Source organism: Haliaeetus albicilla, chromosome 3 (assembly GCF_947461875.1).
Source record: "Haliaeetus albicilla chromosome 3, bHalAlb1.1, whole genome shotgun sequence".
Lineage (NCBI taxonomy): Eukaryota > Metazoa > Chordata > Aves > Accipitriformes > Accipitridae > Haliaeetus > Haliaeetus albicilla.
The window spans coordinates 26300290-26322128 of NC_091485.1; the positions used below are offsets into that span (position 1 = coordinate 26300290).

The 21839-nt window shown below is 39.2% G+C and overlaps 1 protein-coding gene across 1 annotated transcript in view; it reads left to right on the forward strand.

Annotated features, from left to right (window-relative positions):
* The window catches only part of LAMA3 (laminin subunit alpha 3), a 121207-nt gene extending 116237 nt beyond the window's left edge, over positions 1-4970 (forward strand). Inside the window, exons 72-78 of the mRNA XM_069779178.1 lie at positions 140-329; positions 632-772; positions 1564-1723; positions 1863-1990; positions 3511-3604; positions 3954-4073; positions 4256-4970. Of these exons, the coding sequence (XP_069635279.1) occupies positions 140-329; positions 632-772; positions 1564-1723; positions 1863-1990; positions 3511-3604; positions 3954-4073; positions 4256-4401 (979 nt within the window). The 3' untranslated portion in view covers positions 4402-4970. The remainder of the gene's footprint in view (positions 1-139; positions 330-631; positions 773-1563; positions 1724-1862; positions 1991-3510; positions 3605-3953; positions 4074-4255) is intronic.
* The last annotated feature ends 16869 nt before the right edge of the window (positions 4971-21839 follow it).

A 21839-nucleotide genomic window follows, 5' to 3' on the forward strand; every position in this document is an offset into this window, starting at 1 on the left:
AATATAGAACACCGTGATTCCACCCAAAAGCTATTCTGCATTTCACAAATGGAGTTTCACTGGCATTTTTCTGGAGAACAGAAAATACAATAAGTAACAGAATAGACCTGTATTTGAATATGCTTACTTTCCACTACAGGTTACATTTTTCTGTAGATGTACGGACTCGATCATCAAGAGGATTAATAGTTTTCATGGAGGAAAGGTCTGAGGACTCTTATATGGCTCTCCTCGTTTCAAAAGGACATTTTGTCTTTTCACTTGGCTCTGAAGGAAAACGAATCAAAATCAAAACCAGTATTAAATACAATGATGGGCAATGGCACACTGTAAGTAGTATGGCACAGGAACTGTGGTGAAACCACAACTAGCATTCAGCAGGCACAGCCTATTGAATTTTTCAGGTATTAGAAATTTGATTTTGGTCATCTGAAGTTAACTCCTATGCCTGAAAGTTCTTGTGGTTGACAGGTTTCTGTTACAAGAGAGCTTATAGAGACTGATCGTCCCAGCGTGTTATTTTCAGTTTAAATATTTCAACAATACAGTGTTTAAGTTAAAGAAAAAAAATCTCCAGTGCCTTTCATTGGCCTTGGGGTTTTTCATTCTGTTATGTTTGCAACCCGCAAAGGTGGTCTTCAGCACAGATGGGAAGAATGTCCGCCTTGTTGTTGATGGTCTAAGGGCCCAGCACAGAAGATTAGAAACAAATTCTGCCATCAGCATTAAGCCACCAATCTACGTGGGAGGGCTGCCATCACTGAAAAGACAGGTAAATAATTGACACATCCACCCCCACACATTCCCCATGCTGCACTAATTACATGTGAAAGTGTTAATATGCAGGACATCTGTGTTGAAAAGGTTTGGGGGCTATTTCTAAGCACTGAGTGAGCACCATCTGTGACTGGTGTTTGCAGTTGTTCATTACAGATCTTTTTCCTCACCTGTTCACACAGCTCTCAGCTGGACCCATATTTTCAACATGTGTTGCTGAGACACTGATGCCTTGTACTGTTTTCATTTCTTTCTTTAAAAAATAGAAAAGACCAAAGTCACATTTGTAATTCCAGGAATACCCTCTTCCTGCAGAATATTTACCTCAGTGGACTAAACGATAATCTGTAGAGAAGCAGAGGAATCCTTCTCATTAAGGAATTATGAATGTAGAACTGGATTTTAATCTGAAATACGTGTGGTTCCTATTACTTTAAAAATTGGACAATTAATGATGCAGGGCATTTCATAAAATCAGATTTAAATAAACAGCCTCTTAGGAAGGGAAGGGTGTACTTGAGATTTCACAACTCCTGTTGTGTTGTCTTTTTGACACATCATTGGGAAGTATCTATTCAGCAAGCAGGAGTTACGTTAACTCAAAATCAACTGTTACTTTCATGTTTTAATTTTTTAATACCTTTTCACTGCATCAGAGATGGGTTTTAGGTGCCTTTAATGTCAGTTGGCTTTTTACAGTTCAACAGTACAAAAGAACTAAGGGGTCTTCTTACTAAAAAAATTGCCATCATGCTTTAGTATTCATGTTTTGAAATATGCTTTCAGAAAATAGCAATGAACAGTTTCAAGGGTTGCCTGAGGAATTTTAAGATGAATGGAAAAGTCATGAATGCACCTCAGCAAAAAAATGGCGTACTTCCATGTCTGGATGTTCCCATGGACACGGGGATTTATTTCTTTGATGAAGGAGGATATATCACCATTGGTAAGCTGTGTAGAGATTAAAGTATATGGAATTATGTCTTAAGTGTGTATTTGTAAGGATTTTTTTATTTATTTTTACATGGTTTTCCAATTATCTCCTCCTATGATCATTCCTCTACCCACTCTTTAATTCTCCACAGGTAATTTGCTGGTGGGCTTGGATTTTAGGATTGTATTTACCATTCGACCAAGGAGTTCAACAGGTATACTCCTCCATGCTGGAAGCAAGCAAGACAACTACTTGACTGTTTACATGGAAGGAGGAAAGGTAAGTACAGGCTGTGTTTCCAGTTCAGCTGTATTGCCCTCATTCAGCAGGGGGAATTCTGACCTTGAATTCTGGACTTACGTGTTACAACATTTGTCTGTAGGTATAACATTAAACAACTTCCTTAGAGTTGTTTAAAAACATCACATAGAAAATTGAGCATTTAACCTGTCTCTGTGCCTACGTTAGCAGCTTCCATTGTGTGCACACTAGTTTGCACAAGCTTTCTTTGCACGTGCAGCAGTAGGACACAGTCTTAGTTTTCTCAGGCTTCTGAGCCTTTGCAAAAACCCACTGGGGTTTTGGCCAGAGGCTACAGAACTCCGTGGCTTATTCCCACTCCTATGTCAGTCATCACGTGGCTGTACTGATGCAGCTCCGTAACGACGTCTGTTATAGAACTTGAGCAGTCTTGCTTTGTGTTACCATCTTCTCCTCTAGTTGATGGGTGTCTCATGGTGGTGATTATTATCAGTGTTGCTTTTTCATAATGTAACAGCTTCAGAATGTGAGTCTTGGACTACAAAACTATTGTGGTTGCTGCTGGAGAGACGTCAAATAGGAAGATGTTAGTGCTTCACAGAACCTGCTGTCTCATGGGATAGTTTAAACCAGCATGAGTCTACCCAACTTCAGAAAGCTCAGCTTTGCTCTTCTCTTCCCAGACTAGGGAACTTGGTTTTATTATTTCTCTTTTTGTCATGAGTTAGTTTCCCCCAGATCACTGACCTGGTTCAAGACACACCTAGCACATGGAAGCAGGGGCATCAACAGCCGGGGACTCCTTGAGGGCAAGATTGACCACTTTTTTCAGCAGTAGCTTAGATTAATGCTGGCTGCCAGTGTGGACAGGATGCAACGGGAAGGAATAAAAGGTCAATGGGACACCATCAATCAGCCTGACAGGAAGTGGACTCAGCATATCAGTTACCTGACCATTACCAAGTTTGTTGTAACCATCGCACCAGAAGAGAGTTTGAGAGGAAGAAGTTGAAAAAAAAAAAAAATGCACTCACAAGCAATAAGAAGCAAGATGTGAGAAAGCACAAGCAGGTGCTTGTTCAAAATGTTATCATAAATAGTTAGGCTGCAAGCTTTGTGAGTGAATTATGAGTAGTCCAAAATTGTGTGAAAGGCCAGAGAAATGTATTGCAGATTCTCTCAGGAGATGCCATGCCTGTGGATGACTGCTTTGGGAAAGGAAAGGAAGGCCTAGTAGGAAAGACCTTGTCCCAGAGAGATTATGTCAAAATAATTAACATAATTTTGTAAGATTGAGAGGGAGAGACAAAGCTATGTATTTATGCTTGTAAAATTTGTCAAACATCCTCTCCTGTGATTCTATTAGGGAAATTTGCTTTCTTCTTGGAGAGGGTAATTTCTGAAGTATGTATACAATGACTGTGACTTAAAACTAGGTGAAACCCAGCCATCTGAAGTTCAGTAAATTACTTAAAGTACTGTATTTTTCTCCTGCTCTTTTCTTTGCCTCGGTAACTTAAAAGATAACTTTTTTACAGGTCATTGCTGCTGGAAATAGTGGTGCTGGAGAATTCCAGACATCAGTCACACCTAAGCAACCTCTATCTGATGGACAGTGGCATACTATTGCAGGTACATTTTACATACCTGTTCTTCTGAAACTTTGAAAGGGTGGTGGGCACTGAGCATTGCACTGCAGATTTTTTTTTTATTGATCATTTCACTTCTGTTTATTCTGAGAATACTTTATAGAACAATATAAGTGTCTTGTGTTAATTCAAGGCTTTACATAAAGATGGGGTTTTGGGACTGTATTTAGCCCCAGTTTACCTAGATGTGTCAATCTGACTTTGAATTTAAAAAAACTCTATTCTTCCTCTTAGTTAAATTTCAAGACAGATGCTATTTAAAAATAGTGCCATATCTAGGTGATTCTTTAATAGGGTTGAGAAAGGGTACTCATTCACCTGCTTCTTTGCAGTGTCTCAGAAGAAGAACACAGTGCAGCTAGAGGTGGGCACACAGAGTAACTATACCACTGGACTTCCACCCTCTCCTCCTAGACGTGTGCATCAGCCACTCTACTTTGGCAAAATTCCAGGTAATATTATTGCTTCTTATTTTTCATGTATCTACTAGCTTTTTTTCCTTTCCAAAACAAAGGCCCCATTCACGCAAGTAGTCCTATATCATTCCCCCTTTTTTGAAAGCTGTGTAATAATTAATGTTCTCTAAAATCATTCTCATTTTATTAACTTGATCTTTCTACCTTGTTTTTTGTAGCAAATTTGGGCACACTGTGGCTCCCAGTTAAAGACCCATTTTTTGGCTGTCTTCGGAATATTGACATTAATGACAAACATGTCTCCACCAGGAGAATTTCAGACGTTCATGGTGTAGTGAGTTTGTATGGGTGCCCAGCGAAGTAACTTTGCTGTTACAGTAGCTGTACACATATCAGGTTGGGTCTGCTGAAGTACCGTGTGAATTCATGCAACATGGGTTCCCCTTTTGCTGATCACCATGTCACTGTCATCATGCTGGTTATTCAGAACAGCTGGTAAGCAAATGCATCCTCCGGATGTGGACTGTGCCAAGTATTTGCTTTGATAAACTCCCTTTTAAGTGTTACTGATTTCCAAGGTAATCCGTTGTGCCTTTTGAAATATATGCAGAAAATATAATTGTGTATACCCTACTGGGCCAAATTTTGCTCTCACCCACAACAGCATAGACTTGAGTAACTCCAGTGTGTTAATTTTGGAAATTTGCCTTAATGCTGGTCATCTTGAGAGCAAATTTGATCCACTAATATAAAGAATTTTATAAAAATGTAAATCTCTTTGGACTGATGTTTATACAGAAATGTACATTAATGTTAAAAGTAATAATAATAATATAAATGGAGTTTGAAGCACTTTAAGGAGTGAAACTCTGGGAGTTTGTTACAATGCTAGGAATCCTGGGGCCAAATAAATGCAGTATGTTCTTAAAACCATCCATTTTCTTGTTTGGTTATTTTGACCTGGTATTTCTTGTATGTGCTTTTTACAGGCTGCTATATCCTGCTTGCTTTATGCAAATATTTCTGTAGCTTTAAGAAGCTGATTTGCCTGAATAAGCAGCAGTCCATCATCTCTGCTTATTAGAATCTGGTTATATAAAAACCTCAGAAAGAGAGTAATTCTTCTTGTAATCTTCAGAGTCAGAAAGTCTCCTCCATATGCTTTTTTTTCTGTTTAAATGAAGACAAGTTATATTAGGAACAGCAGTTGCACCTGCTACAGTTATGTAGCACAAATTGCAGGACTAAATCAGCAAAACTGTTTTCTTTGACATTCGAATCTTTACTTTGTACCTGATCGTGACCCATGGTGGAGGGCGGGAGACCAAGTTTGCTTTATTCTTCTGAATACAGGGCTGGACCGAATAGACTTGACATGGCTGGTTCTTCCACTGTCATTCAGAAGCAGCATTTTGATAGTTACTTTTTTTTTTTTTTCAATTCCCTGATTCCAGCCCTCTTTTGCAAAACTGAAACATTTTCTAAGGCTGGTCCTAGGCGGGAGTAGACAACGATCCAAACAAACCCTCCTTCCCACCTAATGCAATGTTTGCTCCCACCTTCCACTGCCTTCTTGCTCAAGGTGCAGCAGTGTGTCCTCAGTGTGTTTGGTATGAGGTCCTAGCTGGATTAATAGAGGATACCAGACCAATAGCCCTTATGGCTTTGGTCATTAATCCCTTATCAAATTTTTGCAGCTTTGCAGGGTGGCAAAAGTGTCAGAAAGCTGTTCATACCAAATCCTGTGTTGCTTTTTCTTTTATGGCAATTCCGTTACAGGCAAATCTATGTCCATGCAGAGGTTTCTCAGCTGTAGAGCTAGTTTTGGAGGGAATGGGATGCAGTGAAAGCATGCCGGGGTTGAGGCCTCTGAGGAAGCAGAGGATTGGCACGTAATGGCAGAACTTTCTGGAGATGCTCTGCAGAAACAGCTTCTTCTGCATGGCTGCCTGCCATGTGGGACAGAAAAACCCATCAGCCTAGAGGTGGTGGGGTTTGGAAATCATCTTTTCAGACAGCAACAACTGAATCCTTTCTATGTGTAAAGCCCCCTGCCTTTGAAGTAGATTGTCAAATACTCAGGTGACCAAAACTGTGGAAATACTCAATTGATTTACCAGCCTTAGTTCTCACTGAAAATTTCCACAAAGAGTAAGGAAGAACAGTTAAACTTTATCGAGCAATTCTCTAGTAACATTTCGTATCTCATGCCCACCAGACTGTTCTCTGAAGCAGATTTTCCCTAATCACAAAAAAAGCCTTTTCCTTCTTCCCTTCCCCCTTCAGAAAAAGCAAACAGCAAAGATTTTTGCATCACAACCTGGAGCCAGTCCTGGATTTCAATTCCCTTCCATCTGATTTTTTTTTTATCAGAAGTAGTTTTAATGCTGACAAGAAGAAATGAAAAATGTATAAAGACTTGAGTAAATGTAAGTTATAAGGATTAGTAAGTATTAATTCCAGTACAATCCTAATGCATAACAAAAAAGTAGAAAAGTCTCTCTGGTTTTAAGGTTCTTGGTGGTTGTTTCCCCTCCTCCCCCCCCCCCCCCCCCCCCATTTCTTCAGTTGTATTGCTTCCATAGAGTCAGGCTGTCACACGTTGTTGGGACAATCAGTAAAAGCCAGCTAGAGTTTCAGGTTTTGTACTTTAACATAGATAAATCTATATCAGGCTGATAAACACTTAGTAAAAAGCTTTTTGATCTTGAAGAGCCAGTGGATATTCTTTACCAGAGGAAAGAAGTTGTCCTGTTTAGATTAGTCTGATGAAGAATTCTTATTGAAGAAATCTACATGGACACTGAACTGTATTTCATGCATTGTCTGTTCTGTGCTTAGAATATTCTGAATTTTCTCACATAGGAAAAAACTTCTGGAAAACAAGAGCCTGAAATTTCAAGTATTTCAAGTCATGAATGGTAGGCATAATTTCAATTTTAAAGATTCCTTCTCTTCAGGTTCACCAGGAAAGATCTTCGTTAAAGTCAAAATAAACAATTCCCCCAATACCTTTTATAGCAGACCAGAAGTGACTAAGTCTTGTAGTAAGATGAAAAGTTATGAGAATAAATAGCAATGTTAGCCTTGGGTAAACACCATGTCATGGTTTTGTTTTTAATGTTAGAAGTAGTAGTTCCAAGCCTTTCATCATCCAAGTGTTGCCATTTGACAATAACTTCCATGGATTATTTACCTCCTTTGGCTATAGCATTTCAGGTGGACCCCTAGATCTATCAATTCCCATGTTAGAATAAAAGTACATAACTCCCACAGGAGAGGCTTTTCCTGTCTTTTTTTTATTCTCTAGTCATCTTTTCTATTTGCTATTCAAGCCTTTAAGTGATACTAATATTTTCAATGGTAAAAAACTCTCAACTCCAGTGATCCTTTCTGAGCCTGCATTATTACTCATTGCTTGTGCAAAGATATTACAGCTTGCATTTTGCTTCATTCACCAAAGAAATGCATATGTTAATGTCTGCTGGCAAGATTTTGCTATATGGTTTGTACCTCTTGAAATTCAAGCTTCTGAGGCAAGTTTTGAAAAGTTTAATGAAGAAGGATCAAATACAGTGTTCAATACACTGAGAGTGCATGGCTAAAAAACCCATGCTCTTTAACAGTGTGTTTAGAGTGCCATAACAGCTCATCTGAATCCCAAATCAATTACATCAGGAGAGTAGAAGATTTCCTCTCTAGACTAAAGCACATTGGTATTGCTGGCGCCAAATCTCTCTCTTGTCCATATAAGTATCAAGGGCAAAGGGTTCTCCTCTGGTTCATTTGGATTAGATTTAATAGGATCATGTTATCTGAGGTGAATGACACCAAGGTCTCTGAGTTCCCATTTATTATAACTACAAAACACAGCCAGATTAATGGGAGCTGAAAGACAGTTAGGAAGCCTAACACTGAGAACTGCAGGCAAATAAAATGAAATAGATCACAGGGCACTGTAGAAGGAAATATACATTCACTGAAGAAAAAGTATATATATACAAGGAAAACATTTTTCCTTTTCACTGCTTATAAATGATACTGTAACTTCAGTTTCTAAAAACAAAAGCTTCCAGTTAAAACTTCTTAACAGTCTTCCTGTATCTAAGCTTGGAGGTCTGTGCTTTTGTTACTGTGGAGCTTTCATGTAAAACACAGAGCCACTGATCTTTCATTCTGTCAGCAGCAAAATTAATTGGGTGAGTTAACTTTCTCTGGTTTTGTAACCACTTCTTTGGAGTCACCTGTGAGCCATTTCGTTTTAGCTCTCCCTCCTGCTAATAGCTTTGCCTCTTCTGGAGTCCTCTGGGAATTACCTGGGTTTTTTTCTCCCCTCTGCTTCCTTTCTGCCTCTTATAAAATAGCCTGGAAAATGTGGTCTTACTGAAAATGTTATAAATGCATTATGGCTTTATAATGAACTCTTGCCATGCTTTTGCCTCTTGCCATTCTCTTTGTGGTTTCCTCATTTAAAAAAACTCCTGCATCTTTCTCTAATGATGTAAGGAAATTCAGGGCACAATGGTCCAGTCTTCTGTAAATCTGTCTGTATTTTCTAAAAATACATTAAATGGATGTCCCTGGCAAAGGGAACTACTTTACGTTAAAGGGGATAGTGCCATAATACAATGTTATAGCTTCACTGAAGGCATTAAGACTGCAAGGCATAAGCATAAACCTCCTTTGTGCAGCTGGCCCAGACATCTCAAAACTGCAAGAGGCTGGTCATTGCCAGAGCTGCAATGAAGCATTCTCTGAGTATAAAGAATCACAAGCAAAATAACCAGTGAGTCTTTATGTTCTGTCAATTTTGGGTATCCTCTGTAGCAATGAAACCACACTATGACCTGTTGTTCATATCATACTGTGTCTCCTGGTTTGCAGCTGATAGCATTCAAAATACGTAAGATTTTTTTTTAACCACACTCCTATCATTACTTTGCACCGCAGCCAATTACTGTGTTTCCTACAGGTTGTTCTGAATCTGAAACATATGTGAAATGTTCCATGAGACGTAGTTTCTTTGTTAAGATGTCACCTGCTCGTTGATAAAGATTAAGCACTGCTGCATTACTACACACAATAAAAAGACAGATAGCTGGCATGATCTTTTGTCTCTGTTCAGTTATATTTAAACTGGGAACAGCAACAGATTTCTCTATTGTGTGGGAACCTATGTCTAAGATTCCTGTCACAGGAGGACTATGCACTGGTAAGAATGAATAATTACATTCCTAGGAATGCCAGTACTTTATAAATTAAAATGGAAGAAGACTGTTAGAATTTAAATCCAGAAAGAACTGTACAGATCTGGTTTTTGAAGCCTGAAGATATAACTAAGAAAATAATTTTAAAGGATACAGAAATAAATGGCTCTGTGTCCAGCTCTTGCAGACAGAGTTTTAATTAACCATGTGTTAATAACATAATGAGCTGAAATCTATGAGTATGAGATATCACTTAATAGAGGAGTTATATTGTTAGGTAACAGCACCTGCCATAAATCTTAATTCTAGATCCTTCTGATTACTTTCTGATCAGAATTACTGTCCAGATGCTACAAACCGAAGGAGTCAGTAATACACACAGATACCAATTCCTCTGGCTAAGGCAAGGGTTTCAAATAATAAAATTTACCTGAGAACAAGGTGTCAAATCAGTAATAAAGTTCTAACTTTCCCTTTGCTGTACTCACTTAAATCAAAGGTAATGACATACCCCTGAGGACAGTAACTTAAGTAGTAAAGAAACTAAAGGCACTCTGGGCAGTTCTCCAAGAAAACAACACGTAGGCGTGATCCAAAGTTCAGTGGGTTAGTGGAAAGATCTAACCACTTCACAGGACTTTGGCTCACACACCTTATTAAAACATGCAGAAAACCTTACATACAGTTTATAAAAAACATATTCAAAGATATTGCTAAGGTTTATAGAGAATTGTTGTTGCAGATTAAATCTGTTTGTTATGTAATAAAGGGCAGGAGACAGTCTCCAGAAAACCTAACATAACCCTTTTTATGCAAATATACATAAATGGAAACTTTATAGAAAAGCAAAGGGTATTTGCATCAGCAATAGGAGTGGAAGCAAGGAGACCACACAGATAAACCATTCTGCCTGATGAGTGTCAGTGGTGAAGGCAGTGCTGGGGGGTGGTCCTTCTGGGAATTTCATTATCCCTGCGTGCAGAAGAGTAGGACCAATTTTGAACTGGTAAGCTGTATTTAGTCAGATTCTTGTAACTTGATATTGCCATGTTAAAGGAAGGAAATGTTCCCACTGCTGAGCCACTTAAGAGGACATGTGATCACTGAATCTACGTATATTACATTTATCACAAAAGATAAAACGAATCAACATGATGTATATACTCAGAACAAATTTAATTCAAAACAGAAACCACAAAACCACTAATGATCATCCTTGTTATTTAATTAAAATGGAATTAATAGGTTAAATCTTCCAAAGAGACACTGAATGCCATTGAACAGATTAAAGGCCAGGTGCATGATCAGTGTAAATCAACATAGCTCTATTGTTCCTGGATTTGGGCTGATAGGAGAAAAGGATCTAGTTGTGTTTGTGTGGCTTATTGTTTTTAAATGTTGGGAAGACAATGTATAGATCTTATGAAAAGGACTTTGTTACAAAGAGGTAAAATAAAGAAGGTTTCAATTCACTTTCTTTGAAAAAAGACTGTGGTTTTTTATCAGTACAAAAAAAAATGCCTAAAAAAATAATGCGAGCCTAGAGGATGGATAGAAAGAAAAAGACTTTGTAGTTGAAGAAGGAAAGGTACATAAGGAAAAGTAAGCCTTAAGACTGCTCAGAGACAACTTACCTTGCCAAGGGTAATGTCTACAGGAGAGAAGCTAGTTAGAAACTGTGATGACTGTTAGCTTGACTGGCCAATTTCAGGCTACGTGGTCGTGGCAAGGAGCCTAGCCACTGCTCCCTTCCAACCCGAGGCTCAGTGCTATGCTCCCGGGCAGGTCCTGCAAGCCTGCATGGCATGCCAGGTGCCCCAGCCCCTCCGCAGCCCAGGCTCTGCCAGCTGCAGGGGTGGGTGCCTGCCTGCACCCCTTCCCTGGTATTGCCCTGGCAGGGGAGCTGTGGGGGGACAGCTTTTTTCAGGCTTCATCTCCCCTCTGACCAGATGCTCAGCCTGTGAACTCACAAATCTCAGTCTGCTTTGGGGAGTTCAGAAAAATAGTAGGCTGGACTGAGCATATGACAGGAAGGGAAATAGCACGAAGCTGCCACTTCTGGCCCCTTTTATTTTACTCTCTGACCCTTTTTCTTTTGTTTGTTGTACTTAGTATAATGGAAGGGAACATCTGGACTCTAGTGACAGCAAACCAAATTTGCATGCATATAGCAGATAATTAAGCACGTGTCTATCTGCAGCTGCAAACAGCAATTATTCATAAGATAGCTTTCCACACCCCTTCCTGCCTATTCTTCTGTTCCCCTCAGAGGACCCTCTCACCCATTCATCGCTGAGAGGCACTGAGCACTGGCCTCCTTTATATTTGTGAAGGCAGTTGTACAGTTGAGCTTAAACCCTCCAGTATAACTTTGACTAGGGTGAACTTCCTCTGATACATCAATCAGTTCCTGGTAGAAACTGCTTTCTGCATAAGACATGATGCAAGTGACCCAAATCCAAACAACCTGTGTCTGCAACCCAGCTTAGCTGGGGCTATAAGCAGGTTTTGTTCCTAGTTCTTCCTCTCAGATCTCAGGAAACTGAGCTCTGGAGAGTTGTTTCTGACTGCTGATATTTTCTAGGGCTGACCCTTGCCTCTCTGCAGTTGCCCAAAGCAAATACTGGCTTCTCTACCCCCTGCAGCTATAAAAAAAGTTTACGTTTGCCCTACAGTTTCCACCCCAGGCCTATTGAGGTCATATTATAAAATCTTATCATGTCAAGTAAATACATATATCCTATGCCTGTCTTTTCAGTTGTAGGGAGTCCCCTGGCAATGAAGCCATAGGTAGCATTTTGTCCCGTAGGATAGGTGTCCTCATTTCTCCTGTAATAGAGTCAAATTTTCTAGAAACAAATTTCTAGTTTGTTGAAAACCAAAGATTGTATTGCATATTCCCAAATTTCAGCTTCTGGCATTGTAATTTTTAATTTATCTGTATGCTAAATCGGAGTGTAGTAATAGGGCAGGCTTCAGCTAGGGTAGGCACAAGTTGGAGAAGAAAGGGCTGGAGTGTGATCAAAGGGATCGCTGTGCCTCGAGGAGGGATTAGATTCAATGGAATGGCTTCACAATCTGGACAACAATGATTATTCCATGTGGCCCTTTGCATTTGCTCATTGTATAAGCGAGCTGCCTTATCAAGGCTTTTGTTGAGGTAAGAGTCTCATACCTACCAAATGATCTCTGCTGGAGAGTTCCTGCACATGTTTGATAACGTTCTTGTGTATAACTTGCAATATTTCCATTGCATTTACTTGTGTGTGTTAATAGTATGTAGGCATTCCCAGCTATAACAAATTCATATAACTGACAGAAAGCATTTGCATCAAGTAGTTGTTTGAAAATATAACTGCAGCTTTCAGAAACTTATGGAAGCCCAAAGACCTGTTTCAAAACAAAAGTTTGTTTTTCATATAGGTAATATGAAGTCTCCTGTGTTTCAGCAGGGAATATCAATGTAGGTTTTTTGTGAATGTCCTGTAACTGCAATGCACAAAACAACCCTGGCTGGCACCAACAAGCACTGTAACACTGTCACATGCATCTGTGTTTCACGCATAGCTGTGCTTATGGGAGCGCATTCCACCATCAAATCCAGACAAAAATGTTAAGGCTTTTACTGTTAGGGTAGGTGAACTCATTATTTTTCATTTGGGACCCACAGAAAGTTTAAAAGTATGTGGACCTAATTGATTTTAAGCAAATGGAATGGCTAGACAGACTTGCATGCCTATGAAATTGGCCAGTAGCGCTGGTACTTGCTATGTAACACCTACCTGACTTCAGTAAGACCCATAGCATTTGTGGAGTATATGGTTATTCATCTCACAACTTAAGTTATATTAAAATTGGCTATCTACTCTAGGCTCTCCTTCTATAATCAATGGAGGGGGGTTAGTTATCCCCCCCCAAAACCACACCCACACACCATCTTAAACATATGCCATAAGAGGACATGGCAGCAGCCAACACAGCCCTGGGCTCCGAGCAAGAAACCCACTGAAGTAATTGGCTGAAGATAGATGCAGTGCTCGATTACACTTTAGTCCTCAGGAATAATTAGACCACCTTACAACCTAGCTATAGAAATACCATTGTGCAGTGTTGTCAGCAGGCCTTAGTGAAGAAAGGAACAAGCCACAGGGGATTATCTCCTGCTTTCAATTACAGGGAAAATTTGTCATTATAAACGCTTTTGTCACTCACCCTTTTCAGTATTGAGTTACCCAAACATAGTGTGGTTAGCTCCTGGCATCTCCATGTTACGATGCTGTGACTCATCATGATGATAAGACAGTGCTTGGATCTATGACAGTCGATTTGTCAGCATTTCTTCACCTTCTTATTTTTCAGTGTCTTGGTGCTACCATTGGAAGAAATCTCTGTTGAACTCACTGCTTTTGTGATAAGCTGGACTCATTGGTGGGCTCATATATTTCTTCTTAGTCTCTACCTTAGACCAAGGAAACTAAAATAGATGAACTATTTTTTCTGTGCTTTGTATGATTTGAAGCTTGAGAACCTAAGAAGAAAATGTAGGCTGAACCCCAAGTGAAAGGCATGTAAAATAAAGAGATGTGAGATTGAATGTGTATTTACATGTACTTGTGTACTTACAACCCCTCTAAAAATAGGTAAGTGCAAGAGGGATTAAAATGAAAGGAATGGAAGGAAAAAGAGAGGAATGCTTGCTGGATGAATTGCAGTAGAAAAAAAGCATTTGAGAAAAATGCTAATGGAATAAAAAATGGGAAAGTGCACTGAGATAATAAAAGATTATTTCTCCTTGTGCTATGTCTGGAAGAGGAACTCTGACAAAATGGCCTGCAGTAAAAGCACAGCTTTTCTCACTGTATTATCCTGGTTATTGCTGTGCGTAATTCATAATGACTAAAATTATGCATCTCAGTTCAAGATGTTTGCCTGGTATGCAGCTCTCAGCCTCACTCAATGCTGTTGGTAGAACAATAAATAGTGAGTCAGTACAGAATAAGTCACCCAATACGTGGTTTTAAAAGGCACTGTGCTGTTTAAGGACAGGAGTGCTTTCAGAATCCAAATACACTTTAAAAAGAAGAGGGTTACTAAATTTGTTATTCGCTGTTACTTTAATAAAAATCTTGTTACATGTTAAGATTTGTAAGTCAGTCCTGTGGTTACCATTACATGCACACCGAATCTCGATTTTGCCATCTCCCTTTATCTGCAATGCAGCGTTTCACTTGCAGAGCTGTCACTTCCCATAGTGGGAACTGATTCTGGTAGTCACTGCTTGGAGGAATCTTTAATTCTCAGGAGTGTTTCCCAATTCACATACCTTGATTAACAAGTGCCCAAATAGGTACATTTTATAAACCAATTCAGACAGAGTACATATTCCAAATAAATGGCCTAAGTTTCCAGAAGTGGAAGAATGGGAAAACCTAATGGTAAGCAAAAGGAGAAATAACTTATTTTAGAGGATAGGAGCCTTGGTCAACTGCATGCTGCTTATTTCCTTAAGTACCAGGAGATAACACACACATTCCTGGTTTTGCTTAATTTCATTATGGAACTGTCAACTCAAAATCTAGTTGGTCAAGCATCAGCTTCCAGTCTCTTAAAATTCTCTTTTAAATTAAATGTCAGATACAGAAAATAATCTCACCAAATGACAAATGTCTATTTTTTATGTCTGCTTTATAGTTTTAACACATCAAAATGTGAAGAATCTGCCATTCATATAAACTGACAGTCCATTCACATAAACTAATATTTATGACTATAGAACAACAAATTAAGGCAAAGAAGACTAGAATGAAGATTATTTAAGCATGTGGCTCTATTTAGCTGTTGCTTCTAGATAATGCTGTAACCTGAGTGTATATAAATATACATAGTACCTGAATACACCCTTAATAGAAGATGATCCCTTAACTTTAGGTTTATACAAATAGACACAATGACTTTGCCTGCAAATTAAATAGTTCTCTAAAATGGTACAACTAGTTATTTTCTAGACTGAGCAGCAAAAGTGTTCAGACCAAAGCACAAGTTTCACAGATGAAAAGCTAGTATCCAGAAATAAAAACTTTGATATCTGGGGTAGCATCTGCCTCTTAACAGGTTTTTTTAAGCTTTTTTCTGTCTTATGATATATGCTGCAGATTATACTCCTTCTTTTAAAAGCCAGTTGCCATGTCTTATGTGTGCAAGCCTCACAGAAAAGTTTTGTAAAGAACAGAGCACTATGTTCCAGAAGACATGATTAAACTCCCCAAACATAAGGAACTGAAATAATCAAGGACAAAGATATCAATAACTAAGACAGCGTATATGCAAGGGAAGAAGCTCACCATCTTTGTAGGCATAGACACTGCTGACAGAGCTGCTCAAATGAACATACTCTGTGTGGTCTGTTCCAGTTACAGAAAGTCAAGATGCTTTAGTTTGAAGCAGTTGTAGACTGAATGCCTTGATGTAGCATAGCCACCAATGTTAATGCACAAAATTATTGCGCATTACAATCCCATCAATAGATACGAGAACCAATGCATGAACAATTTCAGTGGCTTGCTGAAAGACACAGGTGAGGCAAGGTTTCCTTGACTATCAGGTGGCGATGGTTTCTTAGACCTTGAAGTGGTACTCCCACCTACAGGCCTACAGCAAAAAGAAAATGTGAAAACAGGACAAAAGGGGCATCTGCACAAGAATCCACTGTTTGCAGCTTTTACTAATGCCAGGAGGGAGAGATTCACAGCTCTGCCATGGCTGCTTCGCTGCTTTGTAATCTCCCTCTGTCTCTCAAGCTGAGCTCTCTGCTGCCTTCAGTACCCAACCATCAGCCCACCAGGTCTTTCATTCATTCCTTTCTGTTTACCTCAACTACTGGTCATTGCAGCTGTGATTATCTTTCAAGGCAAAGAGCGTGAAGCTAGGTCCCATAGCTTTGCCTAGTCTCTTCTAGATGATTACCAGGACAATCTGTCTACGTAAACTTGCGTTTTATGTCACAAAAACCTCTTGTCAATGGGGTCTGCTGACTTTTTTTTGTCACTAGAATTTTAAACAAAATATTCCCTTCTCTCAGGCTAGGAGAAAGGAGAGGGGCAAGAAGTGCAGATTTCAAAACTGAAAAATAAACACAATGTCTAACATGGCCAAAATAAAACCTCTGCAGCTCAGTAGAGGCCATTCCATTTTTGTAGTGAAGGACTGAGGAATAAGCTAGTGAAAAATGTTAAGATGCTAAATATAAAGCACATATAATGCCAAAAGTCCCAAATGGAAGTAGAAAAGTACAAATGTTGCTGACAAGTAATCTTTAAATAATCTCATTTCAAATCTCATTATGCATCAAGCTGCTTGACACCTGTGAGAAAATATTTACTGCTAAACTAGTAAAAGAAAAATAAGCCTTAGCAAGATATTATGTTTAATACGGTCCAAAAAGTACGTCCTACAAGGATTTTTGATTATTTTAAATTACAAGGACTGGGGGGGGAGCACTAACACAAAGGGGGTTTATTGAGGCTGATATGTGTGCCACAGATTATCTGTGGCCTTGCTGACTACTCATTTCTCATCATAAGCTTGAAGGTACAAAGGCACATCCTCAGTAACTGGGAAAATGATTTGTTGGTGAATGCTATACATATAGTTAGATACATGTGCATGTATATAAAGGAATATAGAGAAAAATCCTTCACAAATGCATCTGGTCTGTGAAATAGCTTCATGCACAAATGAAAAATACAGGAAAACTGAAGGGACCCTCCAAAACAGATCAGCAAAAAGGTTTAAAATTTATGGCCTGCTTGTGAAAGGTCAAAGTGAATGGGTTGTTATTTGTTCTAAAAAGTGAAACACTAAGGGGGCCCCAATCAAGATCCCATAATGTAGAAACAACGGTATTGTGTGAGACAAATAATGTTTATATTTTCCAGTTGGGGCAAGACAGCCTACCTCACTCTCCATACACAAAACCATTAAGCTCACCTGTTTTAACTTGCTATTACCCCCTGCTTCTATAACAAAGATGCAATCAATTGTTTTCATTGCTCACTGGAGCAAGCACAACAGGGAAAATTAATCTGCAGACTCTCCATATTGAAAAGATTTTAAGGACATTTAGAGAAAGATTTGTCTTTTATGATCTAGATTAATTTGTTCTGACTCCCCAGAAAGGACTGGGCTAGAACTGGTGGATTTCTGGCAATCACTTTGGACTTTACATTTCATGCTCTCTAGCAATACAGAGCAGGTATTTTTACAACCAAATGCAGATCTGAACTCTGTAGAAAGTCATTCCTCTGAAAGTAAAACATTTTAAATTGGCTCTTAAAAATTCAAGTAGGATGATTATTTTGTGTGGAAGTTTTTCCAATTAATTTTCATAAAACAGGCCAGCATGTGGCTGCTGCCTGAACAGAGCAGCTGTTAGTATTTAATACTTGTGTATTGCTTTGTTTTCTCCAGAACTGTGTGCATATGTTTGGCCATTAGTACCTCCTGGGAAAAAAAAACCCAACACTAAAAAGCTCTGTCATTTAGCATCCTTTATATAGCAAAAATTACACACCTTCATGTGCTTCAGTGAAAATAACTGTGTGACTGCACATGAATTTATCCCATTATATGACTGATCATATATTGGGCCCAGAGCAACAATAAGTGCGGATAAAAATAAACATTATCATATATAATCAAAATATGAAAAAAAATATGAAATTGCTCTTACTTGCTCTGTCTCATCTTTCACTTTCTTTTTTGAATTTCCAAGAACTTTACCTGCTCTGACCCAGCCATCTCTGTGATTCTCTGTGCAGAAATGCCACAGCACAGCCCTTGTTACAGACTAGATGAGAGCAGCCATGAAGGAGTGCTCAAGAGACCAGGATGGAGAGATCAGTCACTTTCCATCTGATAGCTCTCCATACACAAAAGGCTTCCTGCAAAAAATAGGCAGGGAAAACAGAAAGCTTGTGAGAGGAAGGAGTAGTTGATTCTGGAGTAAAGTCCACTGCAACAAATGGCAGTTATTCTTCTAATTGTTGTTACTGTAACGCTCTTTAATCAGAGAAAAGGGTCACAAGACTCAACTTCAGTATCCTTGGAATACTTTGGATGGAGAGGCTCATTGAGCCTGTTTTGTTTTATCAGGATATGTATACATACTCCTTCTCTATTGACAGGACAGACAAGTCATTTCAATAGTCATTTCATGTGTGTGTCCTTAGGCGGGATTTAGCCCTTAAAATGAGAATGCATATTAATAGGAAAATGTGGAGAGCCAGCTCTGAAGATTAGCTTGGCTTTGTAGTATTGCTTAGTTGCTGTGCTATATGGAAAATGCATGATGATAACAGATGTAGAGCTCACCACTCATAAATATTTAAGTAACAAGACACAATAGGCAGGCAACTTCATTGTTGCAAAAGTCAGAGGTACAGTGTGAGCCACAAAGCCCAAGAACGAGTGGCTTTAGCTACTTTAAAAGTACATTTCCTTAGAAATGTGTTTGTGGACACTTTTTTTTTCTTACCAAATACAATATATTCAAAAAGGGAAGACACTCTCATTTATGTATACACTAGCCATTATTGGCCATCACCGACACAGATAAGACCCCTCTGACAGCTGGTGTGGAAGAGATGGCTATACCCTGGATTGTAACACCCCTTCATAACCAACAATAGGACTGCACCTGATACTTAATTAGAATAGCAAATCCTCAAAAGGAATTCAAAATTACAGGAGTGGATTCTGCAGGTTTGTGTCTGAGATTGAAAAAGTGTGGGAGATGTCTTTATGATTTTAACTAGTATTTTCAACACTTTATATACATACACAGTCATGCTTTCTGCAACAGAGGAAAAAAGTTAATTCCATTCTGAAGGATTTTACTTCTTTCTACTTAAACGAGCAGTGATTTTAATTTAATTGCTAATGATCAAATATTCTAAATCCACTGCTGAAATTTCATCTTCATCTTTAAAAGTGTAAATTGTACCAGGCTTATTGAGGTGTTCCAGGACAGAAGTAGAGTTTTGGAACAAGATAGGTAAAAAGAAACCCAGCAAAATCAGATTTAGGGCACTCTGAGACAGAAGCAAGGGGTTAGATTGCCTCATCCAGACAGAGTAGAGAAGGGCCCTGGGGCAAGTGGGACCTAGTTTACAGAGTATGTAAATTATATTAAAGAAAATATGAATATAGCCCTGTTCTTGTTTTTAACTCTTTTCTCTCTGATGCTTTAGATAAATCAATATGCTTTTCTGTAATAATTTATTCCCTGCTACTTCAACTTTTGTCATTCTCTGTAGCTCATGGAGTTTATAGGAGGGCTAAATTCCAATTAGACTTGCAGGGGAAAAACACCAATGAAAAGCAATTTTTGACTCAGGACCAGCATATGAAGATGATGACTTGCAGGACTTCTCCCTGTCAGAAAGACAGGGTAGAATTTTGGAAAGCTTATCAAAGGGAAGAGCAATTGAGCATTCAAAGGTACAGGCTATCTTGAACATCAGTGTCCTGCAGAGGGGCTATAAACCCACCACAATTCTGTATCTCTTATAGGATGTGAATATTGTTGCCACTTTGCCTTTTATCTGCCAAACAACTTCTGGGAAATGAGAGTAAAGGTCTTGGAAATTTTAGGCCAGTTAATTTATTAGAAGTACAATTCTTGCCCACCATCAGTAACTTTCATTGTCCTTGAGTAATTACAAACCAGTTGCTTCAATCTGTTTTCATAAGAGAGAGGTAACATAGGCCACAGTAGCATGGGTTATTTGATACTGCACTGCAGCAAGCTGTGAGGCAAGGGAAAAGCTGGCCAGCAACTGGCCCCTTTGCTGAAATTGTTGGCTGATGACTGCCTACCGTGCTGATGATAGTATGCTATGAGGAATTAAAAAAAAGAAAACAAAACAACAAGGAAGACGTTTAGAGTGTTGGTAGACTAGGAAGTAAATACAAGCTTTGATGAGCAAGTACAAGTCATCCATGTAGCTCTGTTCACTGTGGTTTTTAAGGCCATTTCAAGCAGGCTGAATCAGCAGTGCCACATCCTCTGTGTGAATCAAACTAACTGTAACCCATCACAGGACTTCGTTACAGGACAGGCAGGGACACTTACAGCCCTGCTGATTTCAAATCCAGTTCTGCAGGAAAATGCAGTCCCAGTGCAGTTCACAACAAGGGCACTATAAAACTGCTGCTGCTCAGCTGTTGCAGTCAAACTGCAGATGTCATACTGCTTCATTACTGGTGTTTAAAGGCGTTCTCTACTTGAGCAGTCAAAATGCAGTTTTATTCTGCCATTTTTTTCCGTAGATTTATAGCTGTGTTTCTGGAGAGTTAATTTAGCTATTCACATCTTGAGTTTCAAAATTAATAGCTAGCTACCAGATAGTTACAAAAGCATTTGTTACAGAAAACAGATTATCAGTGCCAGCCCTGAGCAAGGTCTGGAGCAACTGGGTGCTAGAAAGAAGATCACAAAGAATTCTAGCTCCTTGAGCATGGAGCCAAAAAGCTGCAGAGACCACACAGCCCTGCTACACCATTATTCAAACACAGGGGCTAGGAAACAGAGTAGGTGTTTCACAAAGGACTTGGCTCTTTGCTGCTCCTCAGAAATGGTACTTGGATATAGGAGTTAGCCTTCTCTATGCCAAGTTCTCAGGGAATCCATAAGAAGATTCATTGCTTCTTGATCAAATCGATTACATATGACTAAGGGAAAGGATGTTATAAACCACTCCACCATGAATCCCTACCCACAGAATCCTGCATGGGAGATAACGTTACAGAAATAATTTTTTTCATCTGGAATGCAGCATCTTGCACACATCTGAAAGAGAGAATAAAGGTGGTGAAACTGCAACCTGCAACTTCCTTTTAGCAAGGCTGCTTGAATTTCTGGAGTCCAAATTTCACAAATAACGTGGGAGAACACATCATTCCCCATTCATGCTGGGCTGACTTCCTACAAGCCCCTGAGGATTTCTAGGCTGTGTAGATCGTGCTGGTTTGGAGATGTGCATTGTAACAGAAGGCATGTTCTCTTTAAACAGCCCTCTGAATATCCAGCTCTGCTCAGTAAGATGGAGCGGCTGGGAATCAGCCAAAGGGTCCAATGCACACCTGACAAATATCAGAAGCTTCCTAGCATTAGACAATCTTTGCCTTTCAAAAAGTATTGTCTCGAGAGGTTTTTTGTACAGAGTATTTCCCAAGCAGGTGGTAGCAATTCCTACAAGGCATGTACAGAAATATTGCAAAATATTGCTCCTTGATTCACAGAAAGACACGTTTTTCTTGACAGGGAGGAGGTGTTGCTACTAAAAGTAGAGTGTGGTCCTGTTCTTTTATAAGCTAGCAAGGGTGGGGGGGAGGGAAGTCTGTTCCTTAAATTTTGCAAGAGCAGCTGTGGCACTGTCCTAACTGACAGGAAGCTAGACCAGGTTGTAGGCATTGGCCTTTGCAGACTTTGCCTTCACCAAAATTTAAGCGCAGCAAAGAAAGCCTCTTCCTACAAAGGAGGGTGAAAACAATGTGGGCGTATTTTCAGTGTCCAGGTACTTGGCCATTTTGGGTT